The sequence below is a fragment of the Hippopotamus amphibius genome, chromosome 7 (genome assembly GCF_030028045.1).
Source record: "Hippopotamus amphibius kiboko isolate mHipAmp2 chromosome 7, mHipAmp2.hap2, whole genome shotgun sequence".
Classification (NCBI taxonomy): Eukaryota; Metazoa; Chordata; class Mammalia; order Artiodactyla; family Hippopotamidae; genus Hippopotamus; species Hippopotamus amphibius.
Window position 1 is genome coordinate 111,168,181 of NC_080192.1, and position 26,464 is coordinate 111,194,644.

Here is a 26,464-nt window from a genome sequence, read left to right on the forward strand (position 1 = left end):
GGTTGAGCAGCGGAGAGGGTGCAAGCCAAGCATGGAGTCCCACTGGCTGGTCTGTGCTCCAGGTCCAGCCTCCAAGGGGCTCCTAGCCTCGCAGAATTTTGTTGGACTCCCAAAGCCTAAAGTCCTGAGCAGCCAGTCAGAAACTGAGTCCTGAAGAGGCTTGAATGCGTTGCAAGGAGATCCAGCATCTGCTTCTCTAGAAAGATGAAAATGAAGTGCTCCCAGTGTTGCTTCCCCATCTCCCGGCGCTCCCAGGGTAGCTCCACATCCAGACAGCCCAGAGTCACATCCAGTCCATTCAGGCCCCCTCCGGGCCTCTGGTTGGCAGTCCCTGAAGCACAGAGGCAGGCAGGGGTGGGCAAGAGGAGCATGCAAATATGGTCATTTGCATCCTTTGTGCATCTTCAAAGGATAAGAGAAAGCTGAAACCACATCCAGGTTTGGGAATTTGGAATCCTAATGTCCAAAAGGCAATAAGCTTCATTCGCACCACCTCAACATTCACCGAGGAGATAAAAATGCTCACTGGGACTGAGAAATAAGATTGAACGTCATTGTATTTATTAGGTTCTGAAACAATACACATTCACATCCTTTTGAATACAGTACATTTGGCACAATAATGTTTACAATGAAATAACACTAATGAATGGCAAGAGATTAAAATTACATCCAGAAAGGAAAAAAAAAATGTACAAATAAAGCATCACAATACAAAAAAAAAAAAAAAAAAAAGAATCCCTAAAATTGAATACATTTTATATTTAGCCAGAATTATTTTGCACATAATTTAAAAAGAGGTAATTTTTTAACCTTTTTTTTCCTTTTTTTTTTTTTTAAAGGAAGAATGCATTGTTTTTTCACCTTTGGAGGAAAAAAATGTTTCCACTTCACAGAGTCCATAATGAGAGAACAGAAGAGAACAGCTATCCTTCATATATTTTTTTGGCATTGTTTTTGCATTCCCCACACCCTACCCCCCCCCCTTTTTTTTTCTTAAAAAAAAAAAAAGAGTGAGTGAATGAGCTGGAAATATTTGAAAGAATTGGCAGAAATGAAACAGTGTGTCCGCTTCCAAACTCTTGTGAAAACTAAAATGAAACAATGACTACTCAAGGAACACGCAAGCTTTATTCTATAGACTACATGGGATTTGAATCTGCCTGCGTGAGAACTTGATGAGCTCCAGCCCCGAGCAAGAGGCATCCCAGCCAGCCCATCTTTGGGGGCTGGAAGGGGGTGTCTCTGGGTCAGGCAACCCGCTGAGTGGCTGCCTGGAGTTGCCTGGTGGAATGTATTATTATTTGACTTCCTGACAAAAATGCCAGTTGTCCTGTAGGAAGGGCCCAACCCCTGCTGACCTGGGAATACCTTGGACAAGGCCGGCTGGCATTACAGTTAGAGCTGGCTTGGCCATTCAGAGTTCATCAGCGTGAAGGAAGCAGAGGAGAAAACAGAGAGCAGTAGTGGTGCAGGAGCAAGATGGGCAGTATTGTCATGTCTTCCTAAAAAATGAGATGATGCCACCATGAAGATGTTTCTGTGCTTGTCCTCAACTCCAGAAGATAGTCTCTCCCCAGTACGTCAAGTTACCGAAGATAAATTAAAGTAATCTACTGTTCTTCACCTCTTCACTGGTATGCCAAACACACAAATTGATATAGCATAATATTTGAAGTTACCATAAGAACAGATAATAATTACACCTGAGTTTTTAAAAAATCAAAACAAGAGAGAACTGAATGTCATCACTAGTAACCATGGCTACGCGACTAGCCAGATACAAACAGGGACACCAGCTCTCTAATGGGCTCGAGCTAGTCACTGTCCAAACTTTGAAACCACCATCCAGAACATTCCTTTCTCTTCCCCATCTCTATCAGGGCATAATAGAGCGCAGGAGAACTATATGTGAGATTTAATATAGCTTAATATATGTTTACATCTTTTAAAATAAACCAAAATGAAATAAATGATACAAAGAACACCCCTCCCCCCACTCCCCCAAAGGAAAACAGAGAAAGAAGGAAACACATCTTATCTCTCGGTAACTTGAACCAATACACTTACAGAGTATTGCACCTGGACATTATTATAATTATTCTTTCATAGACTAAAGTTTTATAATATGCCTGAACATGCAGCAGTTGATACCTCTAAATTCAATGAATTAATTCCACAGGCCTTGCAGCAAACACTATATACAAAAACCTCAATGTACAAAAGGCAAAAAGCTTCATTAGTGCCACTTTGCCACTCACAAGTATATATATTTAGGGGCAGCTGGGAAATCCACGTGCAACAGTTGGAATGGATTCCATTCCCTGCTAAATCAGTTCAGTAAAATAGATAGTCAAATGACCTCAGGGAAACATATACACAAAGCCACAGAGAATCCTTGGAAATCAAAGAATGTAACACTGTTAGCATATCTACAGGAGGTAATGTCACATCCATTAAATAGTGTCCACATGAGTTGCTATTGCATGTCACACAGAAACAAAACTCCGAGTGCATCTTGCCACCCTGTCAGCTTTCAAATAAGTTGCTCTTCAATCTTCCAATACCTTCTACATAACCCATGTTTAGCCTCATTCTGCTTGTTCCAAAAGCAGATATTTCATATTTAACTTTACACATTTAATGTTCAAAAACCACAACACAGTAGTACTACCATTTGGTAGAAGTGCGCAAAATCACACACTGCTGCAGAAAATAAATAGAGTTGGTGCTGGGGACTTGGGACGAAACTGGAAAGAGAATTTGGGAGCTGAATTTGCCTAGAACCCCAGGGTCTTGGCCACCTCTGCGGTGGCCCTGGAGTTCAGGCAGAACTTGAATAATGAAGAGCACTACCAGTTTCCTTCTCTCTCAATTCACAGAGCCCCCATGTGCCACTAAAGCACTAACACCATAAACCTTGGACGATGATTTTCTCATTGTATGTTAGCCCTTTAATATCTACCTGTATTAACACTGGAATTTATACCTTTTGGCCAATTAGAAAGCAAATTTGATAATCTATTTTTCAAATGTTAATAGAGTTCAAAATCAAATTTTTCTATGGAGAACGGTTTCTTCCATGAGATACATGCTTACACAACTCTGGCATGCCCCAAAGCTAAAACCAAAGCAAGTGAGAATTAGCCATTCCAGAGCAAACCAACACAGGGAGCCAACCCAGGCATCTCTCAGCCTCTCTCCTTCCTGGGCATGCCTTGAGGGCGCCCACCCCTGGGCTGAAGAAGCACCAGTCTCTTCTTCTGGGTAGAAGGGCAGAGGGTGGCAGGTGGGGGGACTGGAGGGATGAGAAGCAAGAGTTGTCAGGACTCTATGTCCAAAAGCAGAGCCAGAGTCTTGCTTTTTTTTTTTTTTCCTTTCCTTTTCAGTAAAAGACCTGAAGTTGCTTCCCTGCCAGAAGCCCCCGAGGAGTGAAGCCAGGCTTGTCAACAGACCAGACGCAGCAGTGGGTCCAGCGAACTGCTGACCCTGTACGATTCTGCATTCCTGGTGAGACAAGAACCAAGAGTGCCTTCTGGTCTCCAGGTGGGAGGTGGGAGGAGCTGGCCCAGGGCGAGGGAATGCAATAAATAGAGGGTGGACAAGGGACTGGGGCTCCGGGGAGAAGTAGTTCAAGACCGGCCGACGGGAAAATAGGCATCTTCCTGGCGCCCCTGCTTGCAGCATCACCAAACTCCACCTGGAGCGGCTTCTCAGGGCATCAGGTCTTCACCAAAGTAGGAGAAGCCTTTGAATTCCTCCTGGTTGATCTGCTTCACAATCGCTTCATCCACGAGCGTGAGTACCGGCTCTTCCCGGGTAAAGTCTTGGTCAAAATTATTGACGTCTCTTTTGGTTTTCTGTGGGAAGATAAGAGAAAGCACTGACTCCAGGCTGACCTTCCTCCCAGGGCCCCCCGCACGGAGTGGGCATCGCGCTGACCAGCCTCTCGCCAAAGCAGATCTCTAGCTACTGAGAGCAGACATCGAGCTGTTCCAATGAGGTAACTATGAATGGCCCCAGGACCAGGAGGTGACAGAGGACTTGGAGAGGAAGAATGAGTCCAGATGAGAAGGAAGAAGGTGTGAGAGGTATGATGGAAAAGCAGGGAAGTGGGATTCCCATAGACTGTGTGTAGGGGTGGAGCGTGTGTGAGTGAGAGTGTGTGTGTGTGTGTGTGTGTGTGTGTGTGTGTGTGTGTGTGTGTGTGTGTGTGTGTGTGTGTGTGTGTGTGTGTGTGTGTGTGTTCCGGACACTCCCCCTTCCAGCATCTGACCAAACCCTCTGGCTCCATTGAGACCTCCCTTCCTGTGATCCAAGGAATGAACTTGAATCCCCCTCCCACAAGGTCTCCAGTGTTCTTTCTTCCATAAAGGTAGACCCCCTTCACGTTGCCACATGTGCTTCAGATGTCATCTTCTCTATAAGTAGGAAGATGTATGGGGTGGGGTGGGACCATCTTCTGGGAAGCCTGTCTTGATCCTCACCTGCTATTTTGTGCTCCCACATTATTTCTATTATTATACTCAAGACGCTGACTTGCAGTGAATTTTTAATGCTTTTTTCCTGACCATGAGCTCCTTAAAGGCAAAAACCTTGTTGACTCAAACTGAGGTTCCTAGCAGTCTCCTGAACTAAGCATCTACTGCATGAGTGAATATATCAGCAAGCCCCCCCGCTGACTCCCCAGCTCAGAAGGACCCATACCCAGTTGGAAGTTCAAGTTGCCAAAATCAGGCTCGTGGTCTGTGGAGGGTGGAGGGCAGCAATCAAACAAAACCTGGGTTTTGGAGTAAATCAGGAAGTATGAGTGATGCTCTCTGCCTCTGGGGGTTCACTGCTGAATTGGGAGTCAGTTTTCCTGTCTAAAATACACTGCAATCATTGGAAAAACTTCCATGGAGTAATCAGGGCCTGGCTGAGACATGAGTTACAATCATGTAAGTAGAGATGGGAGGAAGGCACCTTGGCAGAGAGAAAGATGGGACAAAGGCGGGGGGGCAGGAACACAAAAGATGTATACACAGGACAATGGGCTGGCCAAGCTGTCTGAGACAGAGTCCAGCGTGGGCATGGTGGGAAATAAGGGTGGAGCCTGACTGAGAGATCTTCAGTACCAGGTCTCCTGTCCCCCACCGTCCACAGCACAATGCCAAGAAGATTGAAGGAGCTCCGGCAATACTTTTTCAGACACCGATTAATTAACATTATCCAGGATTAGTACCTTGGATGATGGAATAACTCTTGTGCAAAGATTAGCATTATTATTTGTAGGAGAAATGTTATCGATATATGCTATGTTCTACAGAAATCAGTAACCTAAAAGGTTAGTGACAGTCTATGCAAAAAGTGGTCTTGAGACAAAGCCATATTTTGTACCCTGCTCTGGGAGGTTCGTCATGCATGTCAGCAAATGAAAGCCTCTGGGATGCCCTAGAGTCAAGAAATATGGTTGATGTAATTAAGGCCAGACTTCCTCAAACGTGACATAAAACTTTTTTTTCCTCCCCCCCCACCCCCCCGCCGAATCGCTCTTAATATCCCTCCTGGGGGCAAAGTTCTGCATAGCACGGTTTGGGAAGTGCTGCCTTACAGTTTACAGAACATCTTCACGTTCATTTGCTCATTGATCCTTGGAAGAGGCACGTGTTATTATTCTGATTTTACAGATGTGGAAACGGTGGCTCACAGAGGTTTGGTGACTTGCCCAGAGTCATCCCATGAGTTCAGAGCAGAGCCAGACTCAAATTCAGCTCTCAGCATGAGGCCTCTCATGGTGTAGAATGTCTGCAAAGTTGGGTACTGGAGAACGTGGGAAGACATGGCAAGGGTCAAACTCGAACAGGAGACATTTAGGTCAAACCGCTAGGCTGAAGCAAAGCCAGAAAGGCTTGCCAGTAAGCCAGCACAGTGGGAGAGGGCTGTGGATCAGGGAGAGAGCGGTGACGTGGTGAGGTGAGCTTCGCAGGGAAGTCTGCTTTCAAATTGTCCCAGATTGCGATCCGAATCAGATGGACAGCGCAAAGCAGAGATGAGCTAATCTTTCCCCTCTTTCAGCACCCATCAGTCCTGCTTGGCATCTTCTCTCTGGCCTTGAACCGTATAGGTTAGTAGGTCTAAGAGACCTTGAAGAGGAGACAGAAGGGGGATGCAGAAAAGCCTGGGGGGAAGGAAACAGGACGTACAGCAGCAGGACGTGTGTGCTGCCCCTTGAGATGGGAAAACGGAGGAGTGGCTTAGTCGTTGCAACAGGAGGGCTGGCCCCAGGCAAGAGGATGACACGTTCTCCATCTCCAGTGTGTACAGAGCAAGAGAAAAAGGGGGGCCCTGCATGGAAAGGGACTTCAGAGGAGAACCACAAAGCCCATCCCCAAGTGACGCATGTGGGAGATGGGAGGGCAGGCGCCTGGGGAAAAGTTGTGGTGACGCCTCTTCTGAAGATCTCTATCAAAGGAGGGATGGGTTCACTTTGATGGAAGAGGGGTTATAGAGTATGGACCTGTGGTGCTTGGGGAGGAGGAGGATGGGGAGAAGGCGGCAGGCAGCAAGACTTCAAGACTTGGGAAGCACTGAGTATCATCCCAGAAGGTGAACAAGGGACATCCTCAGTGCGGGCAGAAGGAAAGGGGGGACCAGGGGCAGGAGGGGTGGGAGTTGGTGAAGAAGACTGGCATGGAATAGGGCAGGAAGGAAACTCAGTTTGTAACAACACCAATGGTGGGCTATGCCCCGGTACTTTCAGGGGCAGGACCACCTCCTTCCTGGCTCCCTCTCACTTGTCATTAATGGGGGAGGGGAGCCAGCACATAGAGAACCTCGGGAATTCTGTAAACGCTCTGGCACTGGCTCCCCTGTTCACCTACTTGTGCTTCACCTTTCAATCATTTGTGTCCATTAGTCATGGAAACTGGTTTCATTTTCTGAGGTTGGCTGAGCATAGTGACAGAGCTAGATTCCACAGGATGTCTGAATGTCCCAACTTGCCGACTGCGTACCCGGGAACCAGGCTCAGTCAACACAGCTAGGCACCTCATTCCCAGAGGGCCTCTAGCTCCGTGGCGGGCTGGCTTGGGGAGCAATCTAGCTCAGCTCTGGGCTTTGCAGGGGTCCCAGAATCATCTGTGGCACTGGAGTGAGTGTGTCATCCTTCAAGAGTTCTACAGGAGAACACACTTGACTCACGCACCCCTGTGCAACAGGGCCCAGGCCCTATCTCCCTTGGAGACATCTTAGATGCATGTCAGTTACTCATTCCCCATTCAAATAACTAACACTTCCTGACTATTAATTAACTTTAGAGGCCTGGGGAGTTTTCCAAAGCTAGTATCTCTGAGAAATCCCATCCCCTATTAATAGCATATAGGCAGCATAGCATCCTCAAATTTAGAGAGGACTGGGGGTTATGTCTTTTACTCACTGATTCTACTCTTTGGAAAGCTGCTGTCTCCCTGACAGAGCAGGCACGAGACTCAACTCCAAGACTCTGAAGGGCAAATTCCCAGAGACACTCCCTGTTTACCTGGACCTTTAGTCATCCCATATGCCTCCCCTAGTGTCTACATGCCTGACTCTTAGCCGCCACTGCACAGCCTGAGAGGTGACACTGGGACACAGGGAACAGCCTTCTAACTCTTCACACCTTCTCTCTTCCATGAAGCCCTTCCCACATCCTCTGACCCACACGGAGGGAAGGCTGCATGGAGGAGGAGAAAGAGCACTGGCTGACGCCCCCATTCTGGTACCATCCTATTCCTGGTTAGACGACACTGTGAAGGTAAACTCTTTGAGCCCTGGTCTTTTCATCTGTAAAATGGAGGTGGTCACAGATGCCTTACAGATTACTGTGAGGGCTAAATGAGATGCCAGATGTGAGATGCCTCAGTGCAGACCCCAACACACAAGGGGCACCCAATAAATGTGAGTTCTTACCCTGCCTCTGAGTCTTAGCACCGTGTGCCGTGGGCACACCTCACACTCAGCACGGCTGTGATCCCCAGCGCAGCCCGTGTGATCTGCCCATGGGTGCCGTGAGCTTTGGGAGGGCAGGGCCTGAGCTCACAGAGCTCTGTATGCTCTCAGATCCCGAACTAGTGCTGAGCAAGGGCTTGCCTGAACATCCCTGTGCTTCCTCCAGCCTCTGAGATTCTTCCAATGGTGCCTTAGGCTCTAGGAAAAAGTCCCAGGTTCTTACCCACTTCTAAGTCCCTTTGGGATCTCATCCCTGCTCACTTGCCCACCTTCGTCTCCTGGGCTCTGTGGAACCATGAAGTCCTCTGGACTCACTGTCTTCCTCCTGCTTCTGAGCCTTTGCTCAGCGAGTCCTCTGCCGGGAGCACCCTCTCCCCTCCTTGCCTTCTGCCCCGTGCATCACCGAGATGACTCCTGCTCACCTTTCCCATCATGGCTCAGATGCCCTGTCTTCAGGAAGCCTTCCCTGTCCCTCCAGGTCTCCTATGGGGGTTCTATCATCTCTCCTAACTCTCATCACAGCACTCACCACCCTGGCTGCTTCCTGCAGCTAATCTGTGAGCTCGTGGGGGCAGGGCCTGGGTTGGACGCACCATTCCATGCCCAGACTGGCACGCTGCCTGGTACACAGGGAGCACTCAATACGTATCTGAGGGAAAAAATAATTGAATACGTGTCTCTTGCTGCTGCTTTATCTAGAACCACTGAAGTGATCTGGGTTCAGGACATGTGGCACTCTTGTGCCAGAGGGTGTTTTTGTTTGGAGAAGGCTGGGGTCTGACTCATGAAGGGCCTGGCATGGGCCACGCCAACCCATGGCAACCCCGTGGGGCCCTGAGAAACAGGCGGGCTTAGGCCTGGTTAATGGGGTTTCCTCTCCCCACAGGTCAGCCTGGGCCACTAGGGTTCCTTGCCTGTTGGTCTGAGAAAGAAACAAGATGAACCAGGGTTTGGGCAAATTCCATCAAGACAGGCGGGCTATGAGAAGTTTAGGGACATGGTGGGTATTTGTGGTTGGTGTCAGGGGACAACAACATTCCTCTTCTCTTTGGCTTCCTTCGGAAGTAAGGTCTTGGATCTGAGAGGTCTGGGGCTGACCCTGGCGGAAGGGCACACTTCCGGCGTCTGCAGCACGGCCGTGAGGTAGAACTTGCGGAAACAGAGTCATATGCCACTCCAGATCCTTCTGAGAAATTGCATTTGAGAGGCAAAGGCAGAGGACCTGGCTTTTAAACCACCCTGAGGCCACCGAGGCCTAGAGGCTCAGCCAGCTGTGGCAGCGTTTGGACCCCAGCGCGGACACGGGCAGGCTGCCCGAATGCGCGCTTCCTGTCTGGCTGGCGCAATTCTTTCACAGCCCTCACTGAACTGAAGTCATAAACACAAGCTTTCAGAGGAGCCAGCCATTTCTGCTCCTGTCTTCAACTGATTACGAGAGGTCAACAGACGACTTTGTTCTAAAGCACTGAGAAAGCTCCCTGGTCCTACAGGCCGGGGCACAGGGCTGTAGTCACTGTGCTGGTCCCGAACCACCTCTTCTTCTTTGCCTGGTGTGACAGCAAGGGCAGCAGACTGACTGCAAGCTGGGGTCCTCGGCCCCATGAGTGTGACCAGAACTGCGGAGACATGCTGTTTCTGGAGAGACGTGCTGTCTCCACGTGGTCTCCAAAAATCCAGCTCTCAGGTTCCAGCTCCCTCTTGAGTCTCCTTGACTCCAGCCTCCCTCCATCTCACCCTCCCCTCCAGTTGCCATGGCACTTCCTGGAACATGCATTTGCTCCCTCTTTCTAGTGTTTTTATGTGTGTCACATTTTCCTCTCATATCCCTCAAGGTGCCTCCTGCAAAGCAGGGCACACAGCAATCCCTTAATATTCATTTGCTCAAAACCCTTGTATTCACTGCAACAGTCAAACACAAAATTCCTCCCAGCTTTGAAATGTCAGTATTCTTATCTCAGCTCTACGTTCCTCTTTTAAATATCCTCAAAGAAAAAGAGAGAATTTAAGTAATCAGAATGTTTGCTCAACATCCATTAACTGGATCTTTACATATACACGTATATTCATCATACCCATATATTGACAGAGTATATGTGCATATGTTTATACACACATGTTCACCTGTGAAGCTGAGTGAAATAAGGAATGTGTCTTGCCTGACAAAAATGAGGGTTGGAATTCAAGTTAACTATCATTTGCCTAGAAATTTCTCTCAACATATTCTTCTATCCCTTTCCCCCCTTTTAAAATGTTGTTAACCAAGAACTGATCATACTTTTGGATTTTCCTTACAGAAAACAGAGCAAGACACATAGTGGGTTTGTCTAGGTTGCCAGTGGAAACTTCCACAGCACCTATCTCGCCATGGTGGTGCTCTACCATTTTTTAATTCATTTCCTTCTTAGAATGTGGTGACCAGAACTGACGCCTTGATTCCTGACTCCATGGTCTGAGCAATGCCAAGGGCAGCGGCATGACCCTCTACTTGGTGGAAACTCTCAAATTAAACCAATGTCTAAGACAGTATCAATGTGTTATCATTTCTGAAGTAACTGTGATAAAACAGTGACGCTCCTACAGTTTTATCAACCCAATTTAACCTTGTTATGGGTTGAACTCTGTCTCCCCCAAAAGCGATGTTGAAATCCTAACCACCAGCACCTCAGCCTTATTTGGAAATAAGGTCTTTGCAGATGTAGTCCAATTAAGATGAGGTCATCGGGGTGGGGCCTAATCCAGCATAACTGGTGTCCTTATATGAAGGGGAAATTTGCACGGAGAGACAGACATGCACAGGGGGAGGACCTGATAAAGAGACACAGGGAGGACACATATGTAGAGTGGAGTGACACTGCCATAAACCAAGGGACATCTGGCGTCACCAGAAGCTGAAAAAGGCAAGGAAGGACTCCTTCCCCTACAGGTTTCGGGGAGAGCATGGCTCTGCAGGCACCTTGATCAAAGACATCTGCATCCAGACCTGTGAGACAATACGTTTCTATTGTTGTAAGCCACCCAGTGTGTGGTACTTTATGGTAGTCCTAGGAAACTAATACAAACCCCAATCTTCTGAAATGGATTTTTTGCATCCAAATGTAACCCCTGACATTTAACCTCGATTTCTTCTTATGGTGGTGCTTATTTCTAGGTTGTCAAGATTGCCATAAATAATGATTCTGTAATTTACCTCTCTGAATCTCAGTTTATTTACTAAGAAAGTGGGGATAATAAATCTACCTAGCTTGCTGAGGAGTGCATGAGAGCATGTAAGTAAACCTCGTGTAAACTCTAAAGTACTATATGAATGTCATTTTAATTCTGTCATCCATCTTATCTGCCATATCCTTCAGCTTTCTGTCATCCTAAAATTTGATCGGCATGCCTCCCATCTCTCTATCAAGATGCATATAAAAATATTGTATAAGCTAAGTTCAGGCTCAGAGCTGTTTGACCTGCCTGCTACAAACAGCCCTCTTGCAAAGCTGACATACCCGGTCCCACCAGCACACTTTGGAGGTATGGTTGTTAAATCCATTGTGAATCAACCAGCCATGGTCACTTTTTCCATCTTGTTTAGGAGGATGATATCAAAGACTTTCAATTGTTTTGTTGGAATAAAGATACACAATGGCTGCAGCATTTCTCTATTAGTCTAGAAATGAAGTTAATTGGCTCCAAGTGATTACCATTTTCCCGTAAGTGTCCACAAACTATCTTTTCATAAAACCTTCTAGAAACTTCCTTTAATCACATCCATCTCAGAGTATCCCAAACCTCATTTTCCCTCTTTTTGAATCCTGGGAGACTGTTTGTTCATCTCCCATCATTTGGTACCACTGCTCTATCCCATCAAATCCAAATAAGCAAATAGCGGGCATGGCTGACTCTTCGCTAACCTGAGAGATAACTCACCTGTGTTTACAGCAGTGGCTTTCAACCTCAGCTATACAACAGATCCACCAGGGAACTTTAAAGGAGAGTGATGCTATACCCACCCCAGAGATTCAGTATAACTGCTCCAGGATCTGGCCTGGGTGAGTAATAGCTCCCAGGTGACTTCATTAGATAGAATTCATTAATTCACTTCTCTTGGGTTTCAGTTCACCCAAGAGTGGTTTTTGCCCTAATCTTTGTACTTGGAAGATATTTCTCTTTGGGGAAAAGTTAGAGGCAAAATAACTGCCTTGTTATGTGTCATTGTTTTCAGATAGTGGTTCTCCATCCTGCCTGTGCATCTGAAACAAGCCTGCATCTGTATGGACACCTGGGCCTCAACCCACACCTTGTGAATGGGAATGTCCAGGGATGGGGCCCAGGCCTCTTTTTTTTTTTTTTTTTTTAAAGCTCCATGAATGATTCTGATGTGCAGCCTGGTTCAGTGGCTCTGTTTAAAGGAGAAGTGGATCTCTTTCTTCCTTCTTTTTCTTAGTAGTTTCAAAAAGCCTTTTTGTTGTCTGAAAGCCTATTTAGGGGCTAATTGTTCTGGATTCAGCTTCACCTCAAGGTCACATGATACACTGGCATTCCTTCTCAATTTCATGCCATTCCTTAGTTATTTTATATTGGTCTTTATAAAATCAGGACACCCAAGAGCTCACGGGCAAACCACACTGGTTTCTTTAGATGTTGCCCTCTGAGAGGCCACGTAGCCTAGTGGTTTAGCATGGATGCTAAACTCTGTGGCCTTGGGGAAGTCATGCAGTCTCTCTTGTTCCTTAGTTTCCTCATCTGTAAAATGCGGATAGTAGCAGTCTTCCCCATATACTTGTTATCAGGATTCAGTGAAATAATACATTTAAGTGGTGAGAGCAGTACACAGCAGAGTAAACGTAAATTATTAGTATTGCTTCTGTGTCAATACTGATCACAACAGTATGGTTAGAACAGACAGCATTGTCTTTGGGATGATCCTTGATCTCAGTTCACAGAATAATCATTGTTTCACCAGGGCAATCTGTGCGCTTTCATCTCCTACGCACTCCAAATACAAGAACTAACCAGTCTTCTTTCAAAAGCCAAGAGCCAGAAGTGTGACCCACCCAAAAGGACATGCCTGATCCTTTTACTGCCTTCCTACCCTTGTTTGTCTTTCCTCATTTTCACTGCCATTACATTTACAGTATGTGCTTTATATATCCTGGTGGGCTATCTTTAAACTTTCTGGAATAAAGCAAGATAAGAGAAACAAAAAGGAAGACAGAAGATGAATTTTACTTTTAGCAATGCTGGCTATGACATCATTTCTCCTTTTCTCTGTAATGAGCGGGGGTGTGTGTGAGTGTGTGTGTGTCCACAGGGAGCTGCAGAGTTGGGGGCAAAGTAGGTAGTACATGCCTTACCAGCTGATGCTGCCTCCAGAAACACAGACCCAGGGTTCCCAGGTCTTCTGAATTCCCAACAAATGCTCCAGATACATTTTCATGTTAGATCTCCTAATTTTTGCCAACAAATTCAATTAAAAAATAGCCTGGCTGAATGGGTTGCATGGTCCTCCAATTTGTGACCTCTAAAGCTGTTTTCACCTTTTAGGGGAAAAGAAAATCAAGACTTATTTGCTTTATAAGCACAAATGATTCGCTTCATGGCATTTAAAAATGGGAAACCACTTGGTTCCTGGCCATTCCGTGTTCCACAGGAGAGAATCATGGCAGTGTGCTGGTCTCTGCTGCTGACATACAGAGATGAGGAGCCACCCAAGCCTCAGGTCGAATGCCCCCCTTCCCCACAATCTGGTCCTCCGTCTTGTCTAAACCACATCTGAGGGAGAGCTGCTTCACTCCTGAGGCAGTCTGCATATATAAATATATTTTTTAAATGGACAAAGTCCCTCAGACCAACAGGCATTTGGAACAATCAACTACAGCTGAATTCTGTCAAGTCCACTGTTCAGTGGAATTCTACCATTTCCCCTCTCTCCTTGTCTCCTCGTTATTGTTTGCCAGACTATAAAAAATCCACGTTTTTACAAATTCCATTTGAAGAGTTGCTTTGGAAACTCGTATGAGCTACCACTAACCTCCTCCCTCACATCTAGCAAATATTTCAGTGGTGAAAGGAGTTCGGCCAACTACAATTTGTCGATAAATCAGTGGTTTAGAGGGGTGTGTAGACTCAGCCCTTTGGGAGCTCCTTTACAGGGGAGGGCGGGTATCCCTGTTATAAAGAAGTTGTTACCAAACTTGGAACACTTGTTGTGCTTTTCAAACAAAACTTTGGGGCAGCTACCTGAAGGCTCATTTGGAAGGCAGGGCCAGTTTAGAAACCTACAGAAGCTTGAAAGGGGAACCCAAGACACAACTCCCTATATCCCCTGCTCCCACAAAAGCAGGGAGTGTGGTCCTTGATAAAGTGGGGAGCTTGTTGAAGTGATTTTTCAAAGCTGCTTCTACCTGTACATTCTATGGCTCAATCATTTTAAGTAAAAGTAAAGTATTTCAAGCAAGACTTCTTGACCTGGGTTCCCACTCCTACAGCCATGAGTGGCTCGTTTTCTGTGAAGGGCCAGTGAGTACATATTTTAGGCTGTGTGGGCCACGGGGGCTCTGTCACCACCACTCCCCTCTGCCGCGTGGCGCAGAACCAGCCCCAGACAAGGTGGCCGTGACCGGGCGTGGCTGCGTCCCAGTCACACTCTATCTATGGACACGGACATTCAAACTTCTTCTAATGGTTAAGTGTCACCAAACATTCTTCCTCAACCACTGAAGAAAAATGTAAAACCCATTCTCAGTCTGAGGGCTGCACAGAAAGAGGCAGTGGGTTGGATCTGGCCCGCGGGCCAGCAGTTTGCCAGCCCCTGAACGAGAGAAGGGACTTCAGGGCGTCCGTGAACCTCGTAAAATCCAGTCCTGCGTGTTGTGTGTACAGGCACGTTTGGGTTTTCCTGGAGAGCATTCACTGTAGCAAGCTCTGGAAGGGGTGGCGACTTCACTGCTAAGTTAGGAACCACAGATTTAAAGCTTCCCCTCATACAAGGCCTGAAATTCTCTGTGGTACAATAGCTCTCTGTGAGGGATCCAGAGAGAGGAGAAAGCCCTGAGAAGCAGTCTCAGGGCCGGAAACGCCCCCTTTTGCTCAAGTCCCCCGTGGCACGGAGGCCCCAACGTGGGGCATTGCCTGTGGCCTGTGTGGTGCTCTGTGGGAAGGGTGAAGGGTCCCTATGCAAACAGTTGGGAAAAGTCCCCTGGACACAGGCTATGTAGCTAAGGCTCTTTCAAGAGCAGGTGGAACCACTCGTCTCATAGCTTTAGCCTCACAGACACAGCGTTTCCTCACTCCTTTTAGGGAAGGAGACATTTCTGGGCAGTTCTGAAGGGTGGTGCTGACACCTGCCTCCTGATACCCTCCCAGGCCTGCCCATGTCCACACATGGGCACACCTTTGGCTGTGAATATTTACCTTTAAAACTTGGTAACAAAAGTATAAAGCATACATTTCAGCCAAGATTCATTTTGGGCTGTGTGGTTGAGGGACATGTCCTCATTGTCTGTACAGTGCTTGATGACATTCAGTTTAGAGTTTTAAATGGCCTAGAGGTGTCTCCAAGTGCCCCAAGAACCTTGGTTCCCTGGCAAGGTAGGCAGCATCTTGCAGTGAGTCAGGCTACCTGCATCTTCTGTCACTAGTGGTACCCAGCTCACAGGCGGGCCTTAACGACGTGGACCCTGCTGAGTCCCCAGGTGATGGCCCAGAGCAAGGGCTCTTCTCATACAGGGGAGCCCGCCCCCCTCCAAGACAAGACATGAGAAGAAACGAGTGTCCATTTCCCTCTCAAATGGTGCAAAGGAGCTCAGAAACTGTTCCTAAGGCCATGAGGCCTCCATTCTGCTGGTAACGAGAAGGATCTGCAACTGCTATGTGGGAAAGAAATGCCCCTTCCTGGAGAACCAGCCCCAGCCCAGGCTGGTCCCCCCCACATACCGTGACCACCCTGTGTCTCTCGTTCCTGGCCCTCTTTATAACTGGGGTTAAAAAATGACTTGTTTGGTAACTGTCTCCTCCACAGGCTGGAGGCTCTGCTTGGGTGTCTGTCACGTATTCCCAGCATTGGCACAGTGCTTGGCAAGGCTCCGTCCCTCCATGTGGATGACATAATAAAGCTCAGGGATGGAGACTTTTCTAGGCCATGTTATAAAGCTTACCTGCCCGTTTCACTTAACCTCATGGCTACCCCAACCCCCACTGTAAAGACTAGCAAGCAGCTTGCCCAAGGTGGGCCCGCCCGGGGTGAAGCCAGGATTGGATGCAGCCTGTTCTGATCCCAGGCCGTGTCCCTGGCATGTGCCGTCCTGCCTCCTGCTGACAGGCGTCAATGTGGTCACCTGTGCAAAAGGGCTGACGTGTTGAGCCCAGCCCAGGTGGCCAGTCGCTGGCTTCCACCAATAGTGTAGTTGCTGCGTTACAAACCAACCAACCAGCCAACCAGCCAACAAGCAAACAACTGCCTTCTGCCCTGTGTCCTTCACCATGCATGAGGCCTCCATTCCCACTAGGCCCTTTGGGGTCATTTCTTAGACATGAGGGGTAATGAGGAACACAGCCCTTCAAAATTCTTCATTAAGACCGAGAGCAAGAAATACACTTTATATATGACCTGGTGGCCATCACCTCATTCCACCGTCCCCAAGAAAAGATGCAACTCGCTATACTTTACCCTTACCATATGTGATGCAGTCTGGGGTCTAGTCTCTCTACTTTGTTCTCTTTTTTTCCCTTTTCTTTTTTCTTTTCTTCTCTACCCAATTCTACCATATCCTAGTCTTCATTAAAAATCTTTTCTGCACCTGACCCACGAAATTGATTTTACAACCCACTGATGGGTAGACCTGGAAGTAGGGTAAAGGGATACCCAGAAGGGGTGTCTGGAACTGAAACTGTGTAGAAAATACAATGTCGATACCCAGGAATAAAAAGCCTCAGGAGGAGACAGCACCTGCCTGCCAGAGCCTGCCTGCGGCCCGAGCCCCCGTGCCAGGCTCTGCAGTGAGCTGGCCCCACGCGGTGGGACGTGCAGCGGCAGGACCCACGGCTGCTCCTGCTGAAAGTGGGCAGACACACAGCGGCAAAGCCAGCCCTGCTCTGCCTCTAACCGCAGGTGAGGGTGCCTTTTTCATTTATCATCGACTTTTCAAAGCAGTGTCATTGTTGACAGCTGTTGAGTTTAGCTACTCTAGGGGCACTTTTTGGTACTCAAAGAAGAAACTTTCCAACCAGGTCCTGGCAAAAGCTCTGATCCTCCCCCCCCCCCACCCCATATTTATGAAGATGTCCTGGATGGAGATCAAGCTCTCTTGGCCTGGGATTTATTATTGCTCTGCCTACTGGCTTTGAAATGGGAACTGTAAACACTCTAATAGGTGCCTCTCAAGTCAAGATGAGGTCACCCACCTTCTCTTACCATTCAACAATTTCAGATTTCCTAATGCAGGATCTTATCACCCCAAATTCCCAGGCATATACTGGAATAGATCTTGGACCATAAAAGGTGAGAAGAGAATTGAGAGATGGAATTAAATGAGAAACATTCTCTGGAAAAACACTGTAGATCTACAGAATTCATTCATTCACTCCACATAGATATATGAATCACTACTATGTGCCAAGAGTTTCTGCTGAGGACACAGCTGTGAGCAAAACAGAAACACATCCCTCCCCTAACGCATTAACCAGAGCTTGCTAATCGCTGCGGTTGGGTGATGGGCACATGAAGAGTCTTCTTTTCTCACTACTGTTGTACATGCTTGAAATTTTCCATTATAAAAAGTTAAAAACATAAATATCAAACACACGATGCTGAGTGAAAGAAGTCAGACACAAAAGAGTACTTATGACATGATTCCATATACGTGAAACGCTAGGAAAAGAGAAATCTCCTGTCCAGGGACAGAAAGTAGATCAGGAGCTGTTGGGGGCAAAGGCAGCTGGGAGCTGCTTGGGTAGAGGGATGCTCTAGACATTCATGTGCTGCTGGTGACATGGGTGCATCCATTTGTCAAAATGCAGCAAAATGGACACTTGAAACAGGTTACTTTTCGGCTCTGTAAATGTTATTATAATAAAGTTGATTTAAAACCCACACACACCCCTGCCCCCACGGAACATGTTTACATGGAGTGGCTGGGGCTGGGAGAGATCTTAGGGACCACGTAAGTCCCTCACTTTACAGGAAAGGAGCAGAGAGATTCAGTGCCTTGCTCAGGGTCTCACAGACTCTCCCAGCAGGGACCTGGACCCTGCCCCGTACAGTGTTTTCCCCTTAGTTCACTGCCTGTGATACGGGGTGGGGGCTGAGTTCTGGCACCTCCTGTTTCGGGGTGACGGTATTCTGAATCATTCAGTGGAACACCCACATCCCAGGTACATGGGTACCTGTAGCCTGAATCCGCCACACCTCCCCGGGAGGACCACCTCTCCCATTGTTTCCAACACTAGTGCAGGTGCCAGCGGCTTACGGGGAGAAGGAAGGAGTGGCTGAAGCCCCCAGTCAAGGTCTGGTTTATTTTCCAAGTCACCTCAGCTGACAATTCCCACTCCAGGCTTATCTGCCCATCTCCCTACTTCAGGTAATGATCGTATTTCACTGTCCCCGTCATTTTAAACCCTCTTCCACACCTAGCTGGGCTCACACACCTGAAATACTCCACTGACATCCAAGCTCTGTGCTCAAGAAAACCCCTTTGGGGGTGGAGCAGGTCCCAGAAAGGAGGAGTCTGAACAACATGCAGGCTCGAAAAGATGCAGGCCCAGGAGCCAGGCCTTCTCAGTTTGAAGAGACTGAGGTTGATGTACAACCTTAATGAACCTTCACAAGCCCAATGTGTGTTTGCTAGACCCTGGAACTCTAGAATAATGCTGAGCATCAAGTTCAGGCCACATCCAATTCTGTCATCATCCCCTATCCCAGCTCAAACAATGGGGAGATACAGCACTGGGTTTCCAAGAGCTTCTCTCCACTATGACAGATGCAGCCCTGGAGATTCAAGGTCCTGAACTTGGAGGCTGGTGCAGATGGGGGAACCCTGTTAGCTTGCAAAATGTCCCTTGGTGCCTGTACCCTTCAAAGAACAAATGCTGGGTTGAGGGCTGGAGGATGGAGCCCCTCTGTGGGAAAAGCCTGAGGTTCTTTCTGCTTTTACTTTGATGCACGTTATCCCGCCTCTGACCGCTGCGCCCCCACCCCTGGCTGCAGGACCACCCTGTAGCCTTCTTTGCAGAAAGAGGCAGGAGGGCGCTGCTCATCCAGCTACGTGGGCCCCCCAGACAAGACCTTCTGTAAGACCTCTGGTGGGAAGTGGCTTCTGTGACCCACAGAGGCCTGACTGGGGAGGTCGTCTCCTTTGTGCCCTCTCTCCTGCTCGGTCCTCTAACCTCAACGGGCAAACCTCAAGACCCCTCCCAAAGTCAAATCCTTGATTTTCTCCCATCACCTGGTATTCCTCAAGTATTTCGTGTTCAGTATCTCCTCCTGCCATCTAAGCTCCTCACGTCACACGGTGATGTGAATGTGTTTGTGTTCGTTGGGGATTCTTTTCTTCTGTGTTTACCTTCCCCTCCAGGGCTTCCCAGAAGGCACAGAGCATATGCTCACTAAATACCCATTAAGAAGAGCTGACCTGAATCCTGACTTTCCCTTCTCCCTTTCATGTCTTTTCCCATGTAGTTCTCTCTTCCTAACCCTTCCTGGCTTTCTCTGCCAAGATCCAGCAACTCTTGAGAACCTTCTCTGATGGCTCCTGCTCTCCCCTCTTTCAATCAGGCACAGCCTAGTAGGCCCCAGGCTCCCAGGTAGGGTGTGTGTGTTACCTTAAGTGCTCATGGGGCGGGGATATTAAATTCAATATACACTAGTTTGGTGAATCCACGAAGGCGAACCCCAACCTAACAGCTCTTAAGTCATAAATAAAAACTTTGGAGCATATGGAAATGTCCAGCTTAGGGCTCAAATTCCTCCCCTGGGGTAGGGGGCTGGGTGGACCAAAGTGATGCATAGGTGGGCCCTCCAGTCCCCGGCCAGAGGGATGCTCCTGCAGTCAGAATTCTCCGAAGGAGAAATCTCTTATGCAGAGTCAAAGACGCCTCACTGAGGCTGTTTAGCTTAGGAGCTCTTGGGAAGCTGTGACTGCTACCATTTCAGGGCTGGGGCACTGAGAGTCACACAGCCGTGTTCAGCAAAAACACTGCTGAGACCAAAGGCAGCAGTAGTAAAGCTGGTGAGCAAGTTCACAGAATAAAAGGTGGGGGACCTTGGGGGTATTCCAAGGGGCAAAGGGCTGGGAATATTGGCATCTGTGGTGAGTCCGTGTCTTGCAGCGCTTCCTTTCTAGTCCTCCCCCAGCTCAGACCAGTGGCTGTGTCAGAATTAAGCCCCAGGAGGCTCTCCGGCAGAGTCCGAACTGTATTCTCTGCTAGTCTTCAGACGCCTTTCTGCCCTGTGATGGATGGCTGCTCCACTGAGCGCAGGGCTCCCTGCCTCATCTGAACTCCTGGCCCCTCCTCCACCCCTTTGGAAAAGAAATATTGTCCAGACCCGCCGCCCTCAGCTTAGACTCCCACTGTCTCCATCAGCACCATCCCTGGCAGTCACTGTGTGTAAGTCCTGTCATTTCACATCATTAGTTTTTTCCCCTCCTCACAGCAATCCAGTGTGGTAGATTTTATCATCCCCATTCTACAGATGAGCAAACTGAGGCTCAGAGACATGAGATAACTTTCCCAAGATCCTACAGCCCCAGTTGGAACCTGGCTGCATCTGATTCCGCATCCTAGCCTCCAAATATTACACCACCTCCTGCAATCCTTAACTCTCGATACTTGGAGTCTTGTGATAAGAGGAGAGGGGCTTTAACAGGCTGGGTTGGGGGTGGTGAATGGAGAGAGAGGAACTAAAATTTATTGAGAATTCGTAGTACACAAAGCATCTGAGGTCTGTAAGCCAATCCTGTAGTAATTCTGTGAGCGGTATTCTCAACCCCATTTTACAGAAGAGGTCGGGGCTCTAGGAAGCTCGAAGTGAATTCCCAGGTTTGCAAGGCTATCCTGTGACAGCAATTTTATTCCCACCCAAGGCTCTCTGGGACGACAGCCAGTGCCCTGTCCACTATACCATGCCACCACCTGGGCCAACTAAACAGGTTCCTGGACTTTTCCCATACCTTCCAGCCCCGGGCCAGCATCCTGACTCTTGAAGGGACCCTGCATCTCCTTGGAGGCTAAGGGCTCTCACTCTGGCATGGGCACAGGCCAGCAGGATGTCCTCACATGTCTGCAGGGACTGACTGGGCTCCATTCCTGCTCTGCCAGGTGGACGATGAGGACAGCCTCTCATGGTCCCTGGGGCGCTGTCTTCACGGTTCACGCTTTCAGGAGGTCCCTGGGCCAGTGGGCTGGCTTTAGGGGAAGGGGCTGCCTGTTCAGCAGGGCTCTTCCTCCAGCCGCTGAGTTGGTGAGGGTGTGAGGGTCTCAGGCCCACTTCCCAGTTTTCTCTCAGCACAGCCCAGTCATGCAGGAGCATGCAGGAAAGGCCTCCCTTGGGGGTCCCGCCATGCAGTGTGGATGGCTGGATGGAACAGATCATGAGGTTGAAAGGGGCCTCCATGTCACCGGGCCTGAGGGCTCACCTACCTGAAGAGACTCCCCACTCTGGAGGCCTTACCTTAAAGAGGGACATTCACACTGACGCAAACTTGAAAAGAGAGAACACGTACACAAAGAGAAGTTTACTTGGCCAGCATTTCCCTCATTGTTTCTGGCTCGCACTGAGGACAGCTAGGCTGCTGAGGAGGCCGAGCTCTCCCTCCAACGCTGGCTTCCCCCACTCCAGTGCTGAAGCCCTGGGAGCCATCATCTCGGAGCCTAATGCTTTTGGGAGGAGGCGTGTGCAAGAGCGCAGCTAAGAGTGAGCAAAACACCTCCAAGATCTACAAGGTCGGGTGATGCCCTTTAGCCACACCAAACACATCACTTCTACCCGCTACGGCCCCTGAGGAAGGCAAGCCCACCAGCAGCACAAAAGCTAAATGGGCTACTTTTAATTGCAGCAAATGATGCCACCATCTTGGAGCCAAATCCCCAGTGGGATAGACCAGCGAATTCTGTGCCTGAAGACTTTTTCAGCATCAAAGGCCATGGATCCAGCCTCGCTGGCTTTTTTATTCCCTCACCTGCCCACTGCCACATGCCCTTGCCCTGAAGCAAACCACCCCAGAAAACTGAACCGAGTGCACGACGGCACCAAGTTTCCGGTCTGGTGTTGATGGCACATGGCTTGTGCAACATCAGTTGAGCACGTGGGTGGATAAAGGGTGGATGGGAGGAGCATAAAAAGGAAAGTGGAGGAGGAAGATAATATACAAGATAAGATGGCTGGGAGGAAAGATGAGAAGGAAATCTCCACGCAAAAGCAAAGGCCACTGAAAAATGTCCTGGGGGGCGGTTCGTGCAAAAGGGTGAAAACCTGAAGGCAGGAAACCCAGTGGAGTACTGACAGCTGGTGCGTCAGGGCAGGGGTTAGACAGGGAGGCTCAGGCGCCAGGGAGCAGACATCTCAGCTCAGCAAACATCTCAAGAAGGCAAAGGCCTGGAGCGGACGGCAGCCAATCGAAGCATGTGATGGAACCTGCCCAGAGGCCAAATTCCAGCTACGAATCTGGACAATCTCCAGGGTGATATCTTTCGAGGGGCGAGGCTTCCTGCGGAGGGGATGGAAACCAGGCCTGGGAGCTGTTCTCCTGCCATTGTCCTCAGCCCCTGTGGGGGTGATCCAGGGGCCCCAGCTTCCAGCTGAGCCAACCTGGGCAGAACACAGGCTTGCACGGGCTCCGTCTGGGCAGGGGAGTGGGAAAGGTCAGGCGCTCTGGGAAACAGGCCACGACATCTTGTCCCTTCATAACTCCTAGGCTGGATGACATGACCTCACCCAGTCTCCCCCCAGCACCCACAACCAGACAAAACCAATTCCCTCCTGAATCAGACAGGCAGGGTGCCCCCCAGGGTGCTCAGATTCAGTAGGGCCAGCTGAGGAGCAGAGAGCAGCTTTCAGCAGGATGCTGGGGACGGGTGGCACCCTGGCATGGCATCAGCGGGGCATGGATGGGGGCAGGTGGAGCTCGCCCAAGACAGAGGAGCCCCAGTGTCCCCACATGAGCCCCAGGCCCTTGAGCCAATGCCCTGGGGATCTTCAGCCTGACGATACAGGGGAAGCTGGGCTTCACTTTCCCTGCTGTGAAACACACGCCCAGTGTCTTCCCCAAGCCACCACCAAGGTGCACGCCTGGAGAAGACTGCTCATCGGCCTGTCCCCCCCCTCCCCCCCACAGTGGCTTTCCTCGGACTCGGAGCCTGTCCCTAAGATTTGAGAAACTCACACTGTCCCTGGCTGCCTGTGACCCACCATCTCGGCCGCTCGTCCCCGATGTCAGGCTCCAAACCAGGTTTCCTTCCTCCCTCTGTCGAAACCTGTCTTCTGCTGCTCTCCTTGGAAGGCATCTGATGTGTCCTCAAGTTATGTGACACCTGAAGCCCATGGGAAGCCTGTCCTGTGTTGGAACTCCCTGTCCTGTGAACAGAAGATGACTTCTGTGGGGACACACCTCAGCTTCCCGGTGTCTTTCCAATGACCTCTTGTATGTGGCCATCTACTCTGCCTGTGGGTGAGGCTGACCCTGCTTTGGGAGCACAGAGCCCTGCTCACCCTGGCATCTGAGCCAGGTAGGCCCCCACATCCCCAGGGTGAATCCTGAGATGGTTAGAGGGGGTGATGGCTTATAAACGCCTGTGTGAGTTTTCATACTGGTCTTACAGGGCTCTTAAAAGTGAGAAATACAGTATGGCCGTCACTGCAGTGGGCTTTAATTCAACTCAGAATTTGTTTCTGTTCTACACAAGCCCACAGATGACGCATGGTGGTGCCGTTAACATTTTTCAGAAAAGAGTTTTCAATTAAGGGACAGATTTGGAACACCTTTCCAACTTGCTAACTAGATGAAGACTATTCCTTTCTTTTCTCTGGAGAGAAATCTCTAGTCCCAAGGATATAATTGTGATCAGAGAACTAAACAACTTGAATATATCTTGAACGACCTATAGCTGAGAACTCAGCAAGGATCAACATTACTTAGCTCCAAATGTGATCAAAAACACCTCTTGTATACACACATACACACAAAGTTTCCCTTTTTATCCTTCCTTTGGATGTTCTAATTCTCTCCTCCAAACTGAATTCAAACCAACCAAATAAACACCCTCTCCCCTGACCACCAACAGTGTCGAGGATGCCTCTGGAGGCCTGGTGGGGAGAGGGGGACGAGCAGGAACACGCACAGAGAAAGATTTCCAAGGCAATGATGAACTCAGTCTCTAGGAACGCTAAGACAGTTGTGAACTTGGTGGGAGCTCCTGGATGGCCCCTGGAAGCCTACTTGAGCTCCTCAGCAATGGAAGCAAGCAGAGTCCTGCCCTCCAGTCCCAGGCTGGGGGCCCTTGAGAGGCCCTGGGAAGGGAAGCACAGGGCCCTTGTGCTCCAGATAGAGGGGCAGTCCCACCTGACCCCCAGGATGGGCTTCTGCTGCTGGTTCCTGGGGGGCCGTCACCCCCCTGCCCACAGGAGCATCGGCACCCCTGGCCAGGGGCAGCTCAATGGCTAGTGGACTGGATCACGTGCTCAGCCTCCTGGTTCACGCTTCACTCCTCCCCCTTCCTCTTTCTGGTTCCATTCCCATCCCGCAGGCCCACAGAAACCTCACACCTGTCCTTCCTGCCCTCCCCTCACTCCAAGGAAGCCAGGGACCGCTCACAGTGTCACTCTGCTCAGGTGTGCATTTTCACTGGGCTCAGAGTTCAGACTGGAAGGTGGAAGCCTCAGTGAGGGGCCCCTGGCATTGCTAGGGCTTTGGGAAGAGCTCCTGGAGACCAGAGCTTTGCGGGGCTTCGGGCATCTCAGAGCAATCACCTCCACTGGATCTGAGCGATGATCTGTCACTATTCTACCCCAGTAAGAGACTCTTCTCTGTGAATCCATCCTCTAAAGCTTCCTTGCGCCTTTTGTCACAGAGAGCTTCCCGAACTCCCTGCTTCCACATGACCTCTCAGCAAAGACTCCCTGCCTGCCTCTGCCCCCCCCAGGGCCCCTCTTCCCTCCACACCCTTTGCTAATGGTCCCCTGGGACTTGTCCCCTCTGGGCTGAATCCCCAGGAGAAAGCTGCTCCTCCAGTCCCCGCCGTCCCGCCTTCCCCCAACAAGGCTAGTGTCAAGTCCTTTTGTTGGCCTGGTGTCTAGATTGGAGTTCAAGTCATCTTGCAGACCTGCACGGGCCAGTCAGTCCCTGCTCTCGTCCCAGGTTCCTGCTTGTTGGGCCTGGATTCCTTCCTCAGCTCTACTTCCCAATTTTGTTTGGGTTGACTAAGTTCAAGTGAACCTAAAATAACATTTCATCCATAGATCTGAGCCTTCAGTTTCTCCTCCTCTGCCTAGCCTCTGGTCTCCTGCTTCCCCTCACTTTGTCTGGGGAAGCTTGCCAGCTCATCTCATCCTTAAAGACCACCTGCAGAGACCCTAGGGATGGGGCAGGGCAGTCTTCAGACAGGCTGGCACGTGCGGTGAGCCCTGTTCCGAACCCACAGGATGGGCTCAGCACGACAGGCCCCAGAACTGTGGGTGATGCTAACAAAGAAAGAAGGTAAACCTGAATTTAGCCTGTTCCAAGCTAAATTCTGAAGCACCCAAGAAGGAAGCAAGCAAGGAATGGCGACAGGACTGAGTGTCCAGGCACCGTCCATCCGCCGTGCTCTGGTCTGGCTGAGGCCTGGACCACCCCCTTCAGCTGAGTTACCCCCGGTGTGAAACATTTCTGAGAATCCCAGCACTCTCACCCATCGTCCCCCCAGGAAACATCCTGGAATATAGTGGATTTCCTCTCTGATGATTCCCAAAGCACAGGAGGGTCTTCTCCGTACTTGGAAGTGAGAGAGGAGGGGTCCTCTGAGAGAACATGGGGTGACTGAGGGCTGACTGGATAATCTCAGGTCTTCCCTGTCCGAGACCCCAGCCCAGCACCCTGGGGCTCTGCCCTGTAACTTCCTACGTTACACACCCCCCTTCACTCCCAGGACGCTAGCTGGCTGGCTACCCAAAGTTTCAGTCTAAATGACTGCCTCCCTGGGCTAGGATCCAGCAGCACTGAGCATTTCCCCTCTCACACACGCATACATCTGCACGCACACACGCACACACCTGCACATGCCCGCGCACGCACACACACACACACACACACACGCACATCCACTGTCTCTCTAACTTTAAGGAGAGCACTGCCGGCCTGCTCCCCTTCCGGCAGAAGGTGACTGCCGTGACACAGCCTCTGAGCTAAGCCTTGACTCCACAGCCCTATTCCTCTTTCCAACCTCTGAGCTTCAAACACCATTTATTGCACCCTCCTCTGACTTGGCGTGGTCACAACAGGCCCAAGAACCTGGAATAAGTGTGTGCTGAGGCTGGAGAGAA

At 49.5% G+C, this 26,464-nt stretch overlaps 1 protein-coding gene across 1 annotated transcript in view; it reads right to left on the reverse strand.

Moving 5' to 3' along the window:
* Positions 1–539: 539 nt before the first annotated feature.
* Positions 540–26,464, reverse strand: part of PRKCE (protein kinase C epsilon) — a 515,835-nt gene continuing 489,910 nt past the window's right edge. The window contains exon 15 of the mRNA XM_057740938.1: positions 540–3,860. Within this exon, the coding sequence (XP_057596921.1) occupies positions 3,714–3,860 (147 nt within the window). The 3' untranslated portion in view covers positions 540–3,713. The remainder of the gene's footprint in view (positions 3,861–26,464) is intronic.